Source organism: Camelus bactrianus, chromosome 4, assembly GCF_048773025.1.
Source record: "Camelus bactrianus isolate YW-2024 breed Bactrian camel chromosome 4, ASM4877302v1, whole genome shotgun sequence".
In the NCBI taxonomy this organism is placed as follows: Eukaryota; Metazoa; Chordata; class Mammalia; order Artiodactyla; family Camelidae; genus Camelus; species Camelus bactrianus.
The window spans coordinates 29,866,066-29,885,245 of record NC_133542.1 but is presented as its reverse complement, the minus strand read 5'-3'; the positions used below and the strand labels follow the sequence as shown (position 1 = coordinate 29,885,245).

Genomic DNA, 19,180 nt, shown 5'->3' with positions numbered 1-19,180 from the left:
AGTATTACAGTATTCTGTATTTGTCTATATATTTACCCTTACCAGCTAATTTTATACCTTTTTATGCTATTGTGTTGCTGCTTAGTGACCTTTCAACTTGAAGAGCTTCCTTTAGTATTTCTGGTAAGTAGGCTAGTAGTGATGAACTCCTTCAGCTTTTTGTTATTTTGGGAAAGACTTTATCTTTCTTTCCTTCTTGAAGGACAACTTGGCATTTACAGTATTCTTGGTTGGAAACTTTTTTTTTTCTTTCAGCACTTTGAATATATCATTCTACTCTCTTCTGGCCTGCAAGGTTCTGCTAAGAAATTTGCTTAAAGTCCTGTGGAGATTCCTTTATACATGACAAGTTGCTTTTCTCTTGTACTTTCAGAATTCTCTCTTTGCTTTGACTTTGGACAATTTGATTGTAATTTGTCTCATTGTGGATTTCTGAGATTCTTTTCTTTTGGGTTCTTTGGGCTTCTTGGATCTGGATATCCATTTCCTTCCCCAGATTTGGGAAATTTTTAGCCATTATGTCTTTGAATAATGTTACTAGTCATTTCTCTTTCTCTTCTTCCATGCATATATTGGTCTACTTGTTGGTGTCTCACAGTTCCTTAGGCTTTTTTTTACTTTTTTTTTTTTTTCATTTTTCTTTTGTGATTGAATGATTGCCAATGATTGTTAGACCTTTTTTTCCTTCTTTCTGCTTGATCTAGTCTTCTGTTGAACCGCTCTAGTGAATTTTTTATTTCAATTATATTCTTCACCTGCATGATTTCTGTTTTGTAGTCTGTCTACAGACACACACACACACACATTAAATATTTTCTATGTCATTGAAATTCTCACTTTGTTCATGCATTGTTCTCCTAATCTCAGTGAACAGATTTTTTTTAATGTCTTTATGATGGTTATTTTGAATTATCTGTCTAGTAAATCATATAGCTGTTTTTGTTTGGGTCTCTTTCTGGAGATATATCTTGTTTCCTTTGCAGTGTGTTTGCCTGTTTCTTCATCTTCCTTGACTCTTTGTTGGTGACTGCATTGGACAAAACAGCCTCCTCTCCAGTCCTCATGAACTGGCCTCAAATAGTAGAAGATCCCTACCAATCAGCTCAGTCAGGGATTCTAATGGCCTGTGAAAACTTCGTACTAGTACATCATGCTTACTTTTTTCTTTGCAAATCCCCCTCCAGGGAGAAGCTGGAGGCTGGGTTTTTTTGTTCACTTACTCTGTGTTTAGCGAAGGGGAGGGGCTTTGGCAACTGCCTTCCCAAACCTCTGTCTCTGTTCTCACAGCTAGAATTTTCCAGGTCCTATCAGCACTGTGAGACAGGGAAGACAGAAGCCATTCTTTGAGTAGCCCCCATGAAAATCGGGGTTTTGGACACGTGGACCAACTTTTTCTTTTTCCAGGGAGGAATTGAGAGCTGGAATTTTGTTGTTCTTGTTGTTGTTGCCTCTGTGCTAAACTTCGACGAGGAGCTGTGGTGACTCCCAGTCCAAGCCACTGTCTCTGTTCTCCATCAGGTAGCTAGATTATGCTGGTTCAGACAGTGCTTTGAGACTGGCGAGATACTTGCAAGCTTGTCCTCTAGGGAGCCCATGTGAAAAGACTGGGCACTGGAAGCACAGACCACCTCTTTTCCTCTGCAGAGATTAGCTGGAGGGTTTCATCTTGAGTGTATGGCACTGTGTTGGTGGTAGGAATTTTGGCGAGAGGGTGTTCTAAATTTCCCTACCAGCTTTAATGAGTCTGATCTCGCATTCCCAGCACTTAAGTGCATTTCAGTTCACTTCTGTATTTCTCACAAAAGGGAATCTTTCTGTGAATTATTGCTGAATTATTGTGAGGGAAAGAGGATCCAGGACTACTTATTCTGACATGTTGCTGATGTCAGTCCCCCCAAGGTATTTGTTTTTAACTTTTAATTGTTATTTCAAGTACAGACAACTAATGCCTAGCAGTTTTAATGTGTCTGGAGCTTTATTAGCTTCTTAGGAACTTTTGTATTTCACTTTTAGAGATTTAAAAAACCCTTTATGGGGATGACCTATGTAACTTTGGAAAATGGCATTGTAACTGGTTATTTTAAGGCTAAAGAAAAAGGAGTTGTCCATAAAAAACTATTCTATTTGATAAGTTTGTTTTATAGGGATATAGGTAGAAATTCCAAAATATACGCATATAGTAAGGTTGAACAAAGAACTAAAGTAGTTATATGATATGATAGCCAGGTTTCTCACGGTCAAGAAAAAGTTCCAAGTAAGTTCATTCTAGCCTTCCAAGGCAGAAGGCTAGAATGAACCACTTGTGCTTGATTGTAGTCACGTATGTTTCTTTTTATAAGTATATGCATAAATTGAAACAAGTATGTAGAGATACGTGTGTATATGTGGGTTACTATAGTATCATATATTTCCTATCGTGTTTGCTGAGAGGACCTAGAAGCAATGACACTCCACTAGCAATAAGCATCCTTTCAGATCTTGTTTTCTAAATACTCTTTCTAATAAAAGAGACAAGAGTCCCTGAAAAAAAAACAAATCACTGATTTTAGGGCAAGGGCAGGCAGAGTACGAGATGATCTTGTGGAGCTTCTTGTAGTGCCAGAAAGTGGATGCCTAGTTGTTTCAGCATCATTCGTTGAAAAGACTATCTGTTCTGCATTGTGTTGCCTTTGCTCCTTTGTTGAAGGTCAGTTAACTAGGTTTATGTGTGTCTGTTCCTAGGCTCTATTCTGTTTCACTGATCTATTTTCTATTCTTTTGCTAATACCACACTATCTTCATTACTGTATCTTTATAGTAAGTCTTGAAGTTGGACAGTACTAGTCTTTCGACTTCATTTCCTTCAATATTGAGTTGGCCATTTTGAGTCTTTCACCTCTTCATGTAAATTTTAGAATCATTTTGTCAATATCTATAAAACAATTTGCTGTGATTTTGACTGGGATTGTATTGACTCTGTAGATCAAGTTGGGAAGCATTGAACGCCTTGACAGTTTGAGTCTTTCTATCCATGAACTTGGACTGTCTCTCCACTTATTTATTCTTATTTGATTTTGTTTTTTAAAATTTGTAGTTTTCCTCACGTAGATCTTACACATATTTTGAATTTATACCTAGATATTTTTTGTTGCTATTTCCACTTGTTCTTTGCTGATTTATAGGAAAGCTATTTACTTTTGTATGTTAACGTTATATACTGCAATCTTGCTATAATCACTTATTTCCACAAGATTTTTTGCTCATACTTTGATTTTTTTATATAGGCAATCATGTCATCTAACAACAAAGGCAGTTGTATGTCTTTCTTTTCAATCTGTATATCTTTTATTTCCTTCCCTTGTGTTATTGCATTAACTAAAATTCCCAATATGATTTTGAAAAGAAATGGCAAGAGAGCATGTCCTTACCTTTTTCCTGATTTTTATCAGGAAAGCTTCTAGTTTCTTCCAGTGAGTATGATATTAGCTATAGGTTTTTGTAGATGTCTTTGTCAGGTTGAAGAAGTTCCCATATGTTCCTAGTTTTCTGAGAGTTTTTGTCATGAATGGATGGGTGTTGGATGTTGTCATATTCTTTTTTTGCATCTGTTGATATGATTGGGTTTTTTTTTTTCCCCTTTCACCTGTTAATGCTGGATTAAATTAATTGATTTTCAAATGTTGAACCAATTTTGCAGATCTGTAATAAATCCCACATGATTGTAGTATATAATTCTTTTTATACATTGTTGGATTTGATTTGTTAATCTTTTGTTGAGAATTTTTGCATCTATGTGCATGAGAGAGATTGGTCTGCCATTTTATTTCTTACAATGCCTTTGCTGGTTTTAGTACTAGGGTGATGCTGGTCTCATAGAAAGAATTAGAAAGTATTCTCTGCTTTTATCTTCTGGAATAGACTGCAGAAAAATTTGTAATTTCTTCCTTAGGTGTTTGGTAGAATACACTGGTGAACCCATCTGGGCCTGGTACTTTCTGTTTTTGAAGGCGATTAATTATTGATTTAATTTCTTTAATAGATACAGGCTTATTCACATTGTCTTTTTTATGGTTTTTATTGTCTTTTTTATTGGACTATTTAAGCTCATGATTTAATATTGGATTGTGTTACCTTTTATTACACTTATAGAATTATTAAACTACTTTTAGAGTATTCTATGATGTTACCTTAAATTTTACTTGTATATATTTTTATGAGATATTAATAAAATAAAACTGTTTCCTTTCAGCCTAGTGTGTTAATCGTAACCTACAAGGAACCTGAAAAATCATCTTCTCAGTTTGGATCCTACAAGCAAGCTGAATGGAGGCCAGATAGTACCATGATAGCTGTGTCAGTAAGTAGATTTTCCAACTTTAATTTTTTCTTGTGAAATCATTACACTTTAAATTTGATTCTTGCAGATGAATTCCTTTCACCCTTTCACACCCATTATTATTTACCTTCTGTGATAGAAATTGCTGTACTGATTCTTCTCTTCAGGTTTCTCCTGCTGTATCTTCTTTCTTGATTCTTCTACTTCCCCCATCCCTAAATGGTGCCCATACCCTTTTCTGTTTATTCTTCGCACTTTCCTGTTTTGTCCTTGAAATCTAGTCCAGATTTTTAAATCTTCCATTTATATTCACATGGTTCTCCCAGATTTATATTTTAAATTCTACTTTTTATTCCCAAGGATGTTTCACAAAAATGATAAACTTTATGTGTTTATGTCATACTAAATTCTCAAATTCATTTGGATCTGTTTGTACATTTTTCCTCTGTTCTATTAATGGGCTTAGATCTAGTTAATTTCACCTTCTCAGTTTCTATTTTGTCATTATTAACTCTTGGGCTGTCATTATCACCTAATTTGAGTTAGCAGTAACGCATGGTTAACATTGAGAACCTTCTGTGTAAGTACTGTTATAACCAGATTATGTGGATCATCTCTCTCAATCTTTAAATCAACACTTTAAAGTGGATACTATTTTCCTTCATAGTAGATAAGTATACTGAGGATCTGAGAAGTTGTGTTGTCCAAGGTTGCACAGATACTGTATACTGGAGAGAAGGGCTTTAAACTAAGGTCCTTAGATTCCATTTACTGTCCTCTTAACTACTACAGTAATTTCTCTTTCTACTTTCAGTCCTCTTCCTGTTCATGCTATGTTATGTTGACTGGGTTAATCATCTGAAAATGGCTCCATAAGGTCAGAAATACTGAGTAGTTCCTCACTTCTGCAGCAGTGATTTGTGGACTGCCAACTACATACAGTATCTACTCTGCTGCCTGTTTGTGGATCATGAACTAAGAATAGTTTTATGTATTTAAATAATTGAAAAAAATCAAAGAGGAATAATATTTTTGACACTTGAAAATTATATGAAATTTAAATTTTTATTGTCCGTAAATAATGTATTCTTAGAGCATGAAAATGTAATTTACATGTCTATGGCTGCTTTCAAGCTCTGACTACGTTGAGTAGTCCTGACCATGACCATATGTGGTGCCTTATCTCTTCACTCTCCTGCTCAATGCACTGTAAATTGTAGTAAAGCATTTATAAATTCAGTGTTTCAAGCGCCATGCATATCAGTATACTGTGACATTTTGTATTATATTATTACTAGTGCAGACTGATCATGTCAAAGGAATAAAAGAAGAGAAAAATTGACTTTGAATGCCATGCTTTTAAAGCACCTAGGAGTATGGATTATTTTATTATTGAATTAGATGGCAAAATATTGTGTTTATTATGCAATGACACTATAGTGATGCCAAAAGAATCCAGTATAAGTTGGCATTACCCCACTAAGTACTCATCACAGTATTCCCAACTCACTGAAATTAATAGTCAAGAAAAATTAGAAAATTTAAAATGGGATATCTCATCCCATTAGAATATTTTCATAAAAATAAAAAATTATATGAAGGTGCAATCATTGTGAATTTACGTGGCTCTTGTGATGAATTGACAAATGTTAATACATGAGCAGTCAAGGCAGAGTGTGAAATGACCAAGAATTACTCCTCCTGAATAGCGTGTAACAACTTCAGGTGAAAGACTTTTCAAAGAAGTTGAGAAAACACTAATTCTAATTCAGTACAGCCTGGAGTAGAATTTATTGAGGTGTTTTAATTGATGGTGGTAAAAATATGGAGCAGAAAAAGGCTTAGTTGGACAAGTTTACAAAGGTTGTGCACATGTAAGCATTTAAAACCTATGATTATTTTAAGTTTTTGTCAGAAATAAAACCTGAGTGTACTGACTTGCCCAAGTCCACAGCCATTTGCTGGCTTAGCAGTCAGTGGTAAAGATTTTTTGTGGATTTTTTGAGCACAGGTCTGAGATTGAAATTTTTTGAACTTTAAAAACCACCCTCAACCACTTATGAGACATTGAACGACTTTGGAAAATAGCTTTGCTACAGAGTTGATAGTATTTCCTAATGGATACAGTCTAAAACAATAAGCAAAACAGTACTTTTATGTGAAATTTATATGTGGTTAAGCCATTTTGATGACAAAGTTTGAATTACAAGTAATGTCAGGCTACTTTTTATACTTCAACTGCTGTCAAAAGTTAAGGAGAAGTAAGATCTCTAGTTCCAACAAAAACTAGCAATAGATATATTTTCTGAGCTCAAACCACGGCTCTAATAGCGTTTTTCGGACCTTGATGTAATTGCAGAGGAAATTTCCATATTTCAAAGTCCACTTAATTGTTCAAATGAAGAGTGCTTCCACCTAACCTTCAACTGAAAGTGATTACCATATAATGACATATTAAAAGGCACAAATAGGAGAAATCTAGTAGACTTTGTAATTGCCTACCAAGTGATGAATATATTCATTTAAAAATCATATGCTTATAGACTGATACCAGTATTTGGCAGTATTTGTCTGAAAAGACATTTTAAAATATAAAATATGTAAAATAACATAACAGAATAGCATTGAGAGGAAGCTTTGCAATCGATTTTCATGATAGGGAATACTAACTATAAACCCCAATTAAGCAGAAAATATTATCCCCATAAAAAGAATTTCATTCTCTTTACTGGATGTGTATTGCAAAGAAAAACTACTAATTCTTAGTACTATTATATTTAGAACTTTGTAACAAGAAAATTAATGAAAGTTTTCGCTCTGTATTAATCTTTTTGTTATTGTTGTTTTTCTGTATTATGCTTTGGCATCTTGGGGTCTTGCTGACCCTGGAGAGACTGCCCCTCCCAGGGGTAGCCAATTCCTTGAGGTATTAAAGAATTACCCACTTAAGTTCCTTTCATACGCAAACGAAGCACTTCTTAGCCTACACCCCCAACCACGTCCTTTGTGGAACTCTTTAACTCAGGCCGCTGTTCTTTTGCCCTGATTCCCCAGAACCAGATACCAGATAACTAGAAACAACCTCTACACCCCAGTAAAGTGGAAACAGTCCATTAGCTTTATTTTTAGAGCAGATGCAATTTCATATTAATTTATTAACCTTTTGCATGCACTAAATATTAGGAAAACAAAAAATTAGAAGTTATTCCTGTTCTTAAGTTGGGGAGATAAAATGCATACATACGAGAGGATAACAAAGAATTGACTATTTTGGCTACTGAATATCCAGTTTTTATTTTACCTAGTTATTGCCTATAGTCTTTCTCTAGAAGTTTATGGAAATGTCATGATGAGTATAAGTTTAGCTTTTGTATTCTGGTTTATATTAAACATATTAAGTAAATGCTGACCTGATTCAGGTGATTTAAGTTAATTAATCTCTGTATGATTTAAAACATGAATTAACATTTCAGCTTACATGAATTTTAATATGATAAGTAGACTTCATGAAAAATAGACTTTGTTTTTTAGAGCAATTCTAAGTTAATAGCAAAATTGAGGGGACGATATTAAGATTTCTTTTATAATCTGTGCCCCAGCACATGCATGGCCTCCCCCATTATCAACATCCCCCATCAGAGTGATACATTTGTTACAGCTGATGAATCTGTTTTCACCATCTTTATGGTACCTTCTTGGTGTTGTATCTTGTAGGTTTGAACAAATTTATGGTGCTATATATCCACCATTATGGTATATATAGCGTAGTTTCACTGCCCCCCAAACCTTTTGTGCTTTACTTACTCATCCCTTCATCTTCCATTATAACCCCTGGCAATCACTCATCTTTTTTATTGTCCTCATAGTTTTGCTTTTTCTGGAACATCACATAGTTGGAATCATACAGTATGTAGTCTTTTCAGATTGGCTTCTTTCACTTAGTAATATACATTTAAAGTTCCTCCTTATCTATTCATGGCTTGATAGCTCATTTCTTTTTAGCACTGAGTAATAATTCATTGTTTCGATGTACTCTAGTTGATATTCACATTCACCAACTAAAGAACATCTTGGTTGTTTCCAAATTTTAAGTTATGAATAAAGCTGGTATAAACATCCATGTGCAGATTTCATGTGGACATAAGTTTTCAGTTCTTTTGAGTAGATATTAAGAAGTATGATTGTTGGGTTATGTGGTAAGACTGTGATTAGTTTTGTAAGAAACCACCAAACTGTCTTCCAAAGTGGCTGCACCATTTTGTATTCCCATCAGCAATGAGTAAGAGTTCCTGTTGCTTCACATCTTTAATAGTGTCATTGTTTTGAATTTTGGCCATTCTAAAAGGTGTATAGTGCTATCTCGTTTTAATTTGCATTTTCCTGATGACAGAATAATGAAACATCTTTTCATAGGTTTATTTGATATCTGTCATATCTTTGGTGAGAGGTGTCTGTTGAGGTCTTTGGCCATTTTTTAGTTGGGTTGTTTGTCTTCTTATTTTTGAGTTTTAAGAATTCTTAGTTTATTTTGGATGAAAGTCCTTATTAGATATGTCTTTTGCAAATGTTTTCTCCCAGTCTGTGGCTTGCCTTTTCATTCTTTTGACATATTTTTTTGTAGAGCAGAAGTTTTTAATTTTAATAAAGTCCAGCTTACCAGTTTAGTATTTCATTGATTGTGCTTTCAGTGTTATATCTGAAAGTCATCATCAAACCCAAGTCATGTACATTTTCTGTTACGTTATCTTCTAGAGTTTTGTAGTTTTGAAAATTGGATTTTTCAGAAGTTTTAATTTTTAAGTTACAAGGTTGATTTATGTCTGATGAAGAAAACCTGAGAAATGCAGAGAGTAACAAGAAAAAAATCAGTAATTTGACCACTCACAGATAATCAGTTTTTATTTGTGCTTATATCTTTTTCATGGATATTTGCAGATGTGCTTATAAATAATAGCATGTAAATTTTGAAAGGCTACTGAAGTCTATTTGTTTTTAAATCCAAAGTGATATTAATATAAATGACTGCTAATGTCACTTGTTCATGGGGAGCACATTTGATAAATATGTGAGTTTAATACATAGTTGATTATTTAAAACATGACATTTTTTCTTTACAGGTGGCTATTACATAGCTTTTTTGACATATGAAAATTATCTCACTTCAACACTTTTTGTAACTTGATTTTGAATGTTTGCATAAGATTCTGATACAGATGAGTGGATTTTTAAGTTGATAAATACAGAAATTTTCATTATTTGCACACAAAATTAGGATCTTAATTTACACATTACTTGGCAATTTGATTTTTTTCCATTTAGTATATTATGACTATCCTTAGAGATTAATATATATACTTGTAACTTACTAATTTTAATATTTGTGCAATATTCCATAGTATGGAAGTTTCTTACTTTCTTTGCTATTCTTAATGGATGTTTGGCAACTACAAACATTGCTATAATAAACATTAATTGTATCAGTTCCTAAAGTCATTCCTAAGTGTTCTTAATATCCCTGTGTCCCTACATTTATGCCTGCATTAAATTGATGAAAAATCTTGTCATTTTAATCTCCATTTGTTTAATTTCTATTGCTGGTGAGGTTCAGCGTCTTATCATATGTTTATCGGCCCTTTGCAGTTCCTCTTCTGCAGATTGCCTGTGTTTGTTCTTCTGCCTATCTGCATGTGTGGTAATGTTTGGGTGCCAGACATAATGATTTTACTTTGTTGTGTGCTGGATATTTTTCAGGCCCTGTAAGTCTTGAGCTTTATTCTTGGAAGCAGTTTTGATTTGTTCAGGTGGTGTTTTATGGTTTGTATTGCAGGTTTGGGATAGTGCTCAATCTAGAGCTAATTATTCCCACTTCTGAGATATTGCCTTTCTAGAATTATCACAGCCATGCCTGAGGACTGCCTTCCTGAGCATTCTAATCAATGCCCTTTGTGTTATGAGTCTTGCTGGTGGGACAGGCACTGTTTTCAGGGCTGTTTGAGCACCATGCACTGTTAGCTTTACTAACCCTTTTGGTGTCTTTTCTGCCTTGGTAGTGTATTCACATGCGTGTGCTTACTGGTGCTCTTCAATTCTTTCTCTGTGCAGCTCTCTTGTCACTGGCACTGTCATGTAAATTGTAACTGCCTTGTTCTTTCTGGACTCTATGCTTCATCTGCTCAACTCAGGGAGTCTGCCAGCCTCTAATTTCTCAAAAGAGTAATATCTTACCTCATTTCAATCATAGAACCTACCTCAGTTATTTCCCATATCTCAGGGATCACTGGTCTACATTGTTTGGTCAGTGTTTAGAAAACCATTGCTTCATATATTGTTTGGTTTTTGGTTTTTTGTTTCAGATGGGAGCATAAATTGACTTCAACTTAATCTACCTTGGTGGGAAGCAGAAGTTTATCTTTGTTTTTTGTTTTTTTGGTTTTGTTTTTTTTTTTTTTTTGGTGTTCTGGTAAACAATGTGATAATACTAGGAATAATAATTTTTGAAGACTACTCATGTCAAGAGATACTCATCACCTACCTATCTTCGAAAGAATGTGTTATTTGAAACTATTTCTGTCATCTCGCATTTAAATGTATTCATGTATGTGAATGTACAAAGTCTGAAAGATTACAAAAAAATGTTAGATCATTATTTCACTGGTATGATTAGGAGTGATTGATTTTATGTACTTGAACATGCATAATAAAGAAGTAAAGCTAAAATGTAAAACACCACTTACAAACTAGGGTAAAGAATTAGAAAGTGATAGTCTGTTATTTCAGCCTTATTTGAAACCTAATATGGCAGTGTATTGGGATAGAAGATATCTCTCTGGATCTTCAAATCTTTCTTAAGTTATTATAGAAAACTTTGTTATGTGTCATTGAGGTCAGTTAGATTTAATACAGTTAGATTTAAATTTCCTCCTGTTTATAGAGAATTACTGTTCTTAGTGTGTATGTCACACATCAATCATAAAATAATTTTTAAAAATTATTTTGGGGTAGCAAGTGAAAACTTCTCAAGTGCCCAAAGCAAAATACAAACAAGCAATTAATAAGAATGACAACAACATCAACTGCCACCACCACATCTAGGTCTTAACCTCTTCTTTCTAAAATACGCAATTAGCTGAGGTAGTTTACATGGTTTTCAAATCTCTGTTACTAGATTTGCAATTGAAAAAATGGTGTTAAACGTTAATATTCACAGCTCTCTGAATATTTGTTGCATTATTAATATCCTTTTACGTTATTGTTTCTAGTTCTTTTTCATCTAAGTGGCATTAACAGAGACAAGTCTTTTCTCTGCCATCCTCTAAGTAGTAGTTTCCTTCTTTTATCCTCTTAATAACCCCTATCCTTATGACCTTATAGCCCTAACCCATAGATATACAAAAGAGAGAGACATAAAAAGACTTGTCATATAAGTTGCCTACACATTGTTGGGCCTTAGTAATTAAAGCCGCATAATCCAGTAGTATGCCTTGGAGAGTGAAAAAAAATATATTTAAAATATGGGATAATAACAGGAAAGAGAACTTGGAGGTTCTTTATCTTTTGGAGGTCCTTTGTCTTTTCATTAACTTAGAAAAATTAGTTTTGAGGTGTGTATATATGTATGCCAGGAGAAGTTATTGGGATTGTTGCCTAAAGATAAAGCAATAGTTATACACTTATTTGCAGTATCTGGGGGGTAAGAAACAAAAGGCCAGCATTGCATAATAACAGATTTGATATAGTTACATAACAGTGCTACTTTTTAAGGATGATCATTTTACTACCAAAACTTTTTAAAGTTATTCAAGGGCAGGACTGTTTATGAAATTATCAGTGATGGGTATCATTGAGCTCTGGAAATATATAGCATTTAATGTACATACAAAGCCATAGATACTTGGTAAAGATGATTGATACAGAGGTAAAGATGATTGACACAGAATACCATGATAGTAAATTGAGCCACTATTTGTAATTTCATCTAATATATTGTATATATAAAATTTCTAAATACTGGTGCAAAGTGATGCTATATTTTCACTGGAATTATAGTCTATAAGCAAAATTCAGGATATATGATTAGCATTTGATATTCTGAAATGTTAAACTTTTCACCTTAGTGACTACTATTCTAGACATTGTATGTTATTATTCTAAGTACTACACCAAATTATTTTACTTTTCTAGCCCATATAACAGTAAAGTTTGCAAGTTTTAAACTATAATCTATATAGGAGTCATGAAACTGTAACTTTTGATGTGGTTTGATTTGGATCCATTTTGTTTTTGATTCCATCTTCAGATTAGAATATAAAATTGCGCATAAAGAAAAAGATGATTTTATCTGAAGAGTTTTAGCCTCTTTTCTTTTGTATCCCAATATGTTGCACTAGAATTTTGGAATACATTATGAAATATTAACGTTTGTAGCTAAAATATGTAAAACCTGGCTTTGCTGAAGAAATTGAGTGTTTCCTCTGGCATTCCTTTATATGAAAAACAGAAAGCCATTACTGGAAAGAAATTTGAAACTTGGAGTAATTCTTTCAGGTTTTTTTAGTTTTACTTTGGGTAAAAGCCCTCCTGCCTCTAAAATGATAACAATTCAGTATGAATATAAAGTAGCATTGGTAAAACATTGCCATTTCACTGTTATGCATGAACATGTTTGTTTACAAAAAGCTAAATGTAGTATTTTCTGTATTTATATAAATGTAAAGTGGTTGTTTGAGCTTCAAAGATCACAGATATGTGCCATATGTACAATGGCACTGTTTGTTTTAATACAATTTATATTTTTACAACATTTTGTTAACTTAGAGCAGACCTTCAGTTTCCAAAATTTTAACATCAGCTAGTTTATTTTTGGTTTTTTCTACTGTCTCAGTGTATATTTTGTAGTAAATCAGGCTCATTAACTTTGAAATGTATAAATGTGTTATTCTGAAGTTACACTATATAAACGGTGTAGAGTCAAGATTTCCATCATACTATTACTATTTGGTGACATTTTTGCTTCAAAAACTTGGAAAAATTATTTGGCATATTATTCCAGAGTTCAAAATGTTCTGTATAGTTTTCAAAATAATAATCTATTATTAAATAATAAAATTATTTTAGAATATTAATGTTTATAATATATTATGAACTATTGATTTCAATACATATCTGTGAAGTATTTCAAATCTATAAAAACTCTTCCTCATGAGTTTATTAAACAAGATGGATTATATTAAAACAAAGTGATTTTTATTCACATAATTCAACTATAACTCTTCAAAAGAGAGTTCTTGAGAGTGAAGTGCTTTCAAAGTAAGAATATATGAAATTAAAATTTAAGGTTACAGTCATAGCTTTACCCTTTAATTCATGGTAAATAAAATTTATCTTTCAGACGGCAAATGGCTACATCTTGTTTTTTCACATTACATTGTCAAGAGGGGACAAGTACCTTTATGAACCAGTGTATCCCAAGTAAGTTTGTTTTCTTTCATGTTTTTAATGTTTGATTTGCATACTTTGTTTTCACAAAAATGTTACAGTTTGGGGTTGTCTGAAGTGCTAAGCCAGCATTTCCAAAACAGTATTTCAAAAATTACCAGGTCTTCAAACTGTTATTACTTGAATAAAGAGTTCTATAATTAAGTAAGTCTGGGAATCTTAGGTAGATACACTATATCCTTTCTTGAACACTTAGAATTACTATTTTTGTGTGTATGTGTATATATATATATATATGTATATATGTATAGTCAGTTTACAATGTTCTGTCAGTTTCTAGTGTACAGCACAGTGTTTCAGTCATACATGAACATACATATATTCGTTTTCAAAATCTTTTTCATCATAAATTACTATAAGATATTGAATATGGTTCCCTGTGCTCTACAGCATGAACTTGTTTATCTATTCTATGTATATCAGTTAGTATCTGTAAATCTCTAAGTCCCAATTTATCCCCTCCCACCCTCTTCCCCTCCAGTAACCACAAGTTTGTTCTCTATGTCCAGGACTCTGTTTCTGTCTTGCAAATAAGTTCATTTGTCTTCCTAAATTTTTAAGATTCCACATATAAGTGATATCATACAGTATTTTTCTTTCTCTTTCTGGCTTATTTCGCTTAGAATGACAATCTCCAGGTCCATCCATATTACTGCAAATGGCATTATTTTATTATTTTTATGGCTGAGTAGTATTACATTGTATAAATATACCACAACTTCTTTATCCAGTCATCTGTCAATGGACATTTAGGTTGTTTCCGTGTCTTAGCTATTGTAAATAGTGCTGCTATGAAGACTGGGATGCATGTATCTTTTTGAATTAAGGTTTCCTCTAGATATGCACCCAGAAGTGGGATTGTTGGATCATATGGTAAGTCTATTTTTAGTCTTTTGAGGACTCTCCATACTGTTTTCCATAATGGCTGCACCGAACTACATTCCCACCAGCAGTGTAGGAGGATTCCCTTTTCTCCACAGCCTCTCCAGCATTTATCATTTGTGGACTTTTGAATGATGGCCATTTTGACAGGTGTGAGGTGATACCTCATTGTAGTTTTGATTTGCATTTGTCTGATAATTAGTGATATTGAGCATTTGTTCATGTGCCTATTGGCCATTTGTATGTCTTCCTTGGAGAATTGCTTGTTTAGGTCTTCTGCCCAGTTTTTGATGGGGTTGTTTTTTTTTTTTTTTATTATTATTAAGTCGTATGAGCTGTTCATATATTCTGGAGATTGGGTCATTGTTGGTCCCATCTTTTGCAGATATTTTCTCTCATTCCGTAGATTGTCTTTTTGTTTTGCATATGATTTCCCTTGCTGTGCAAAAGCTTATAAGTTTAATTAGGTCCCGTCTATTTATTTTTTCTATTTCTATTGCTTGGGTAGACTGCCCTAGGAGAACATTGCTGAGATTTATGTCGGATAATGTTTTGCCTATGTTTTCTTCTAACAGGTTTATAGTGTCTTGTCTTATGTTTAAGTCTTTAAGCCAGTTTGAGTTTATTTTTGTGTATGGTGTGAGGGAGTGTTCTAAATTCATTGATTTACATGCAACTGTCCTTTTCCCAGCACCATTTGCTGAAGAGACTGTCTTTACTTCATTGTATGTTCTTGCCTCCTTTGTCAAAGATAAATTGACCAAAAGTTTGTGGATATATTTCTGGGCTGTCTGTTCTGTTTCCATGATTCGTATGTCTGTTTTTGTACCAATATCATGCTGTTTTGATTACTGTAGCTTTGTAGTATTGTCTGAAATCTGGGGGGTTATTCTTCCAGCCTCTTTCTTTTTCTTCAGTAATGCTTTTGCAATTCTGGGTCTTCTGTGATTCCATGTATATTTTAGGATTATTTGTTCTAGTCCTGTGAAAAATGTCCTGGGTAATTTGATAGGGATGGCATAAATCTGTAGATTGCTTTGGGTAGTCTGGCCATTTTAACAATATTAATTCTTCCAATCCAAAAACATGGGATAATGAGGGGAAGGAAGAGATGAATGTCAGTAAGTTACAGGAACTTTTTCCTCTATATTTTAGTATATGCATGGAAAAAAACATGTATTCTAAACACTGGGTTACCTCTTGGTTAGAATTTGAGGGAACATGGACTTTTGGTCTTTATGTTCTGTACGTTTTGTGGGGTTTTTTGTTTTTTGTTTTCTTTTTTTTGCCTTACTTTTGAACTAAGAACATTTTATTGAAAGAACTTTTGAAATAAAGGAATATGTAATTTTAAAGCATAGTATCTTTTTAAAGAAATATCAAGCCATTTAAAGCTGGATGAAAATATAAGTGAATTATCACATTTCTAGATAGTAGGAAATAGACAAAGTTTATTAGGTATACAAGAAATTGAAGGGAAAATAGATTTCATTATACAAAAGTTTAAATTTCTGAAAATTAACAGGAGAAAAAACAACAGTAAAAGGACCAAGTAACAAACTGGAGGAAAGTTTTGCAATAAATAGGGCCACGGCTTACTGTTTTTTTATATGAAGGTGTCATAAGTTGCTGAGAAACACAAAGATTTCACAAGGTATATAGGTAAAAGCAATCTCATAAGATGAAATATAATCCATTTTAATTCTTGATTTAGACATGCTCCTGTAAATAGACAGCAATAAACAGAACCACCTGCACTTAAATTATTTTTTTATACTATTATAGGTGGATAGCGGAGGGAGGTAACATCTCTTAAAACAGTGAAGAATACTATTTTCTTTACTTCAGCTCCCTAACATGATTTACATATATTTACAGGGCTTTGGAATAGTATTTTGAAACTCACTTTTTGTTTTCCAGAGGTTTTAAAAAGTTTCTTGCCTTCTAAGACTCTGGGGACATCACTTAACTAAGTTAGTAGTCCTGACAGTTCATGAGCTTTGCTGTGTTTGACTGTGTATGTTAAGCTAGAGAACAAATAAAGAGCATTATTTTTTTGTTTTGTTATTAACTCGAATGTTCTTCTACTGTAGTGAAGATTTTGGGTTTCAGTACATGAGCTCAATAAAATGTGTATTGCCTTAGAGCAGCATGTATAGTGGTTAAAGGGGATATAGGCTTTCTTGTCAGACAGACCGGGAATTGAATATCAGTTCTGCTGCTTTTCAGCTGTATGACTTCTGTCCAGTTAATACTTCTAAAACCTCAGTGTCCTTATTTGTAGAATGAAATAACAATAGTAATTATTTAATAGGATTAAATGAGATCATGCATATTAATTGTTTAGATTAGTGCCTAGCTCATGGGAAATTTAATAATGGACAGCTGATATTATTATTAATGTATTTTTTCTTCACCTTCATTTCTAACATTTTAAGTGATTATATATAGAGAGTGATTTTATGTATTACATAAATTATGTATGTTTTGTATATATTTTATTTTTGACTTGATAATGTAGTTCTTTCAGAGTTTAACATCTAATAACTGCTGCATAAAATCAGACAAAATCTCTTATGGAAACAGCTTTGCAGAGTAGATTAGAGTCAGCCTATTATGTATTTTTGTGCTAGACTATTTTCTAGTTGAGTTCTTTAGTAAGTTTCTTATTCTGTAGAATTGTAAAATGGGAATAAAAGTATTTTCTTATTAGGTTGTTTGGAGGATTATATGAGTTCAAGTTATTAAAACTTGGAAATGATGATTCATATAAGGGTTTGACAAAGGTTTTTAAAAAATACTTAGCTTTGACATGTATCATCATCATCTGTACCATTGTAAACACTTAACGCAGTTTAAAACACGATTCTGAGAACTTTAAAACTCACTTAATCCCTGTAGCAACCCTGTTGAGGTAGTTATGTTACAATTACTATACAAACTGTAGCACAGGTAGGCCAAGTAACTCACCCACAGTCACACACTAATAAGTGGCAGAGCCAGGATCCAGATGTAAGTGTTGTAACTTCAAAAATCTGTGTATTTAACCACCAGTACTATACTGCCTCAACCGTCTTCATGCCCATCTGTGAACATCTACTATTTTGGGATTTATTTGGGGAGTTAGGGAATCAGAAAAAGGATAAATGACCTGGAGTGGTTTATAATAGTCTTGGAAGTATAGAGGCAGCATAATTGAGGCCTCTAGTTAGTCATCCTCTTCTCAGTTATTCAAACCCTATTGTCTCTTGCTTCTCTAAAGCTTATGCGTTCATCACATGAATTTTTCAAGAGTATCTCAACTTCCGTATGTAATATGACAGCCTCTTAACCTCAGACTGCATATTGTTTTCCATTATGCTCCATCTTAGAACAGATCAGGTGCCCCCATAACCTTTCTTAGTTTCCACATGGTATTGTTTCCAGCATCCATCGTATTGATGATGGAAGTCAGGCTTCACCAGTGGTGGCAGTCTTACTAAATGACTATTCTTGATTAATGAATTTTTCATTTCTTTCATTTTTTGTATCTTTATAAATTCCATTCTATCTTAAAATGTTCCTTCAGATTAGTTACGCAGGCTGGTGGACAGACTCATCCATTGAAAGTCATTTTGATGGCCTTTTCTTTCATGTCTTGGAACTTACAGTGAAATTAATGAAGGAAATTCTGCCAGGTATAAATCAGAAATAATTTGTGTTAAGCTTTAGAATGTGTTTGTTTATGTTTAAATATGAGTTTAGTAGATCTTGAAACTTCAAATCATATTTAATTTCATAATGAAAATAATTTCATAAACATCATTAAAAATACTTAAGAGGCCTTAAGGCCAAAGTTCTTTTTAAAGAAAAGTTATACTAAAATTCAGTCTATTTAATTATCAGATATTAAAGACATAGATATTTTCTTCTTTTATACTATAAGACATTGATGAAAGAAACTAACGACAATACAAACAGATGGAAAGATACACTGTGTTTTTGGATTGAAAGAATCAAGATTGTTAAAATGACCATACTACCCAAGGCAACCTCCAGAGTCAGTGCCATCCCTATCAAATTTCCAATGGCAGTTTTCACAGAACTAGAACAAATAATTTTAAAATTTGTATGAAAATACAAAAGACCCCATATAGCCAAAACAATCTTGAGAAAGAAGAACAGAGCTGGAGGAATCATGCACCCTGTCTTCAGACTATACTACAAAGCTACAGTAATCCAAACAGTATGGTACTGGCACAAAACAAACACATAGATCAATGGAACAGTATGGAAAGCCCAGAAATAAACCCATGAAGTTATGGTTAATTAATCTGTGACAAAAGAAGCAAGAACATACAGTGGAGAAAAGACAGTCTCTTCAATAAGTGATGCTGGGAAAACTGGACAGCTACATCAAATTTGAACATTCTCTAACACCATATTCAAAAATAAACTCAGAATGGATTAAAGACCTAAATGTAATACCAGATACTCTAGATACTGCCT

General features: G+C 33.2%; 1 protein-coding gene across 4 annotated transcripts in view; it reads left to right on the top strand.

The window, feature by feature from the left end:
• The window catches only part of RIC1 (RIC1 homolog, RAB6A GEF complex partner 1), a 103,710-nt gene that overhangs the window by 24,623 nt on the left and 59,907 nt on the right, over window positions 1-19,180 (top strand). For 3 of the 4 annotated variants that reach the window (XM_010960636.3, XM_010960637.3, XM_010960635.3), the window contains exons 2-3: window positions 4,229-4,336; window positions 13,704-13,783. In XM_010960636.3, coding sequence (XP_010958938.2) covers window positions 4,229-4,336; window positions 13,704-13,783 — 188 coding nt within the window. Of the gene's footprint in view, window positions 1-4,228; window positions 4,337-13,703; window positions 13,784-19,180 lie in introns of those variants that run through there. The other variant, XM_010960639.3, reaches the window with a different exon arrangement.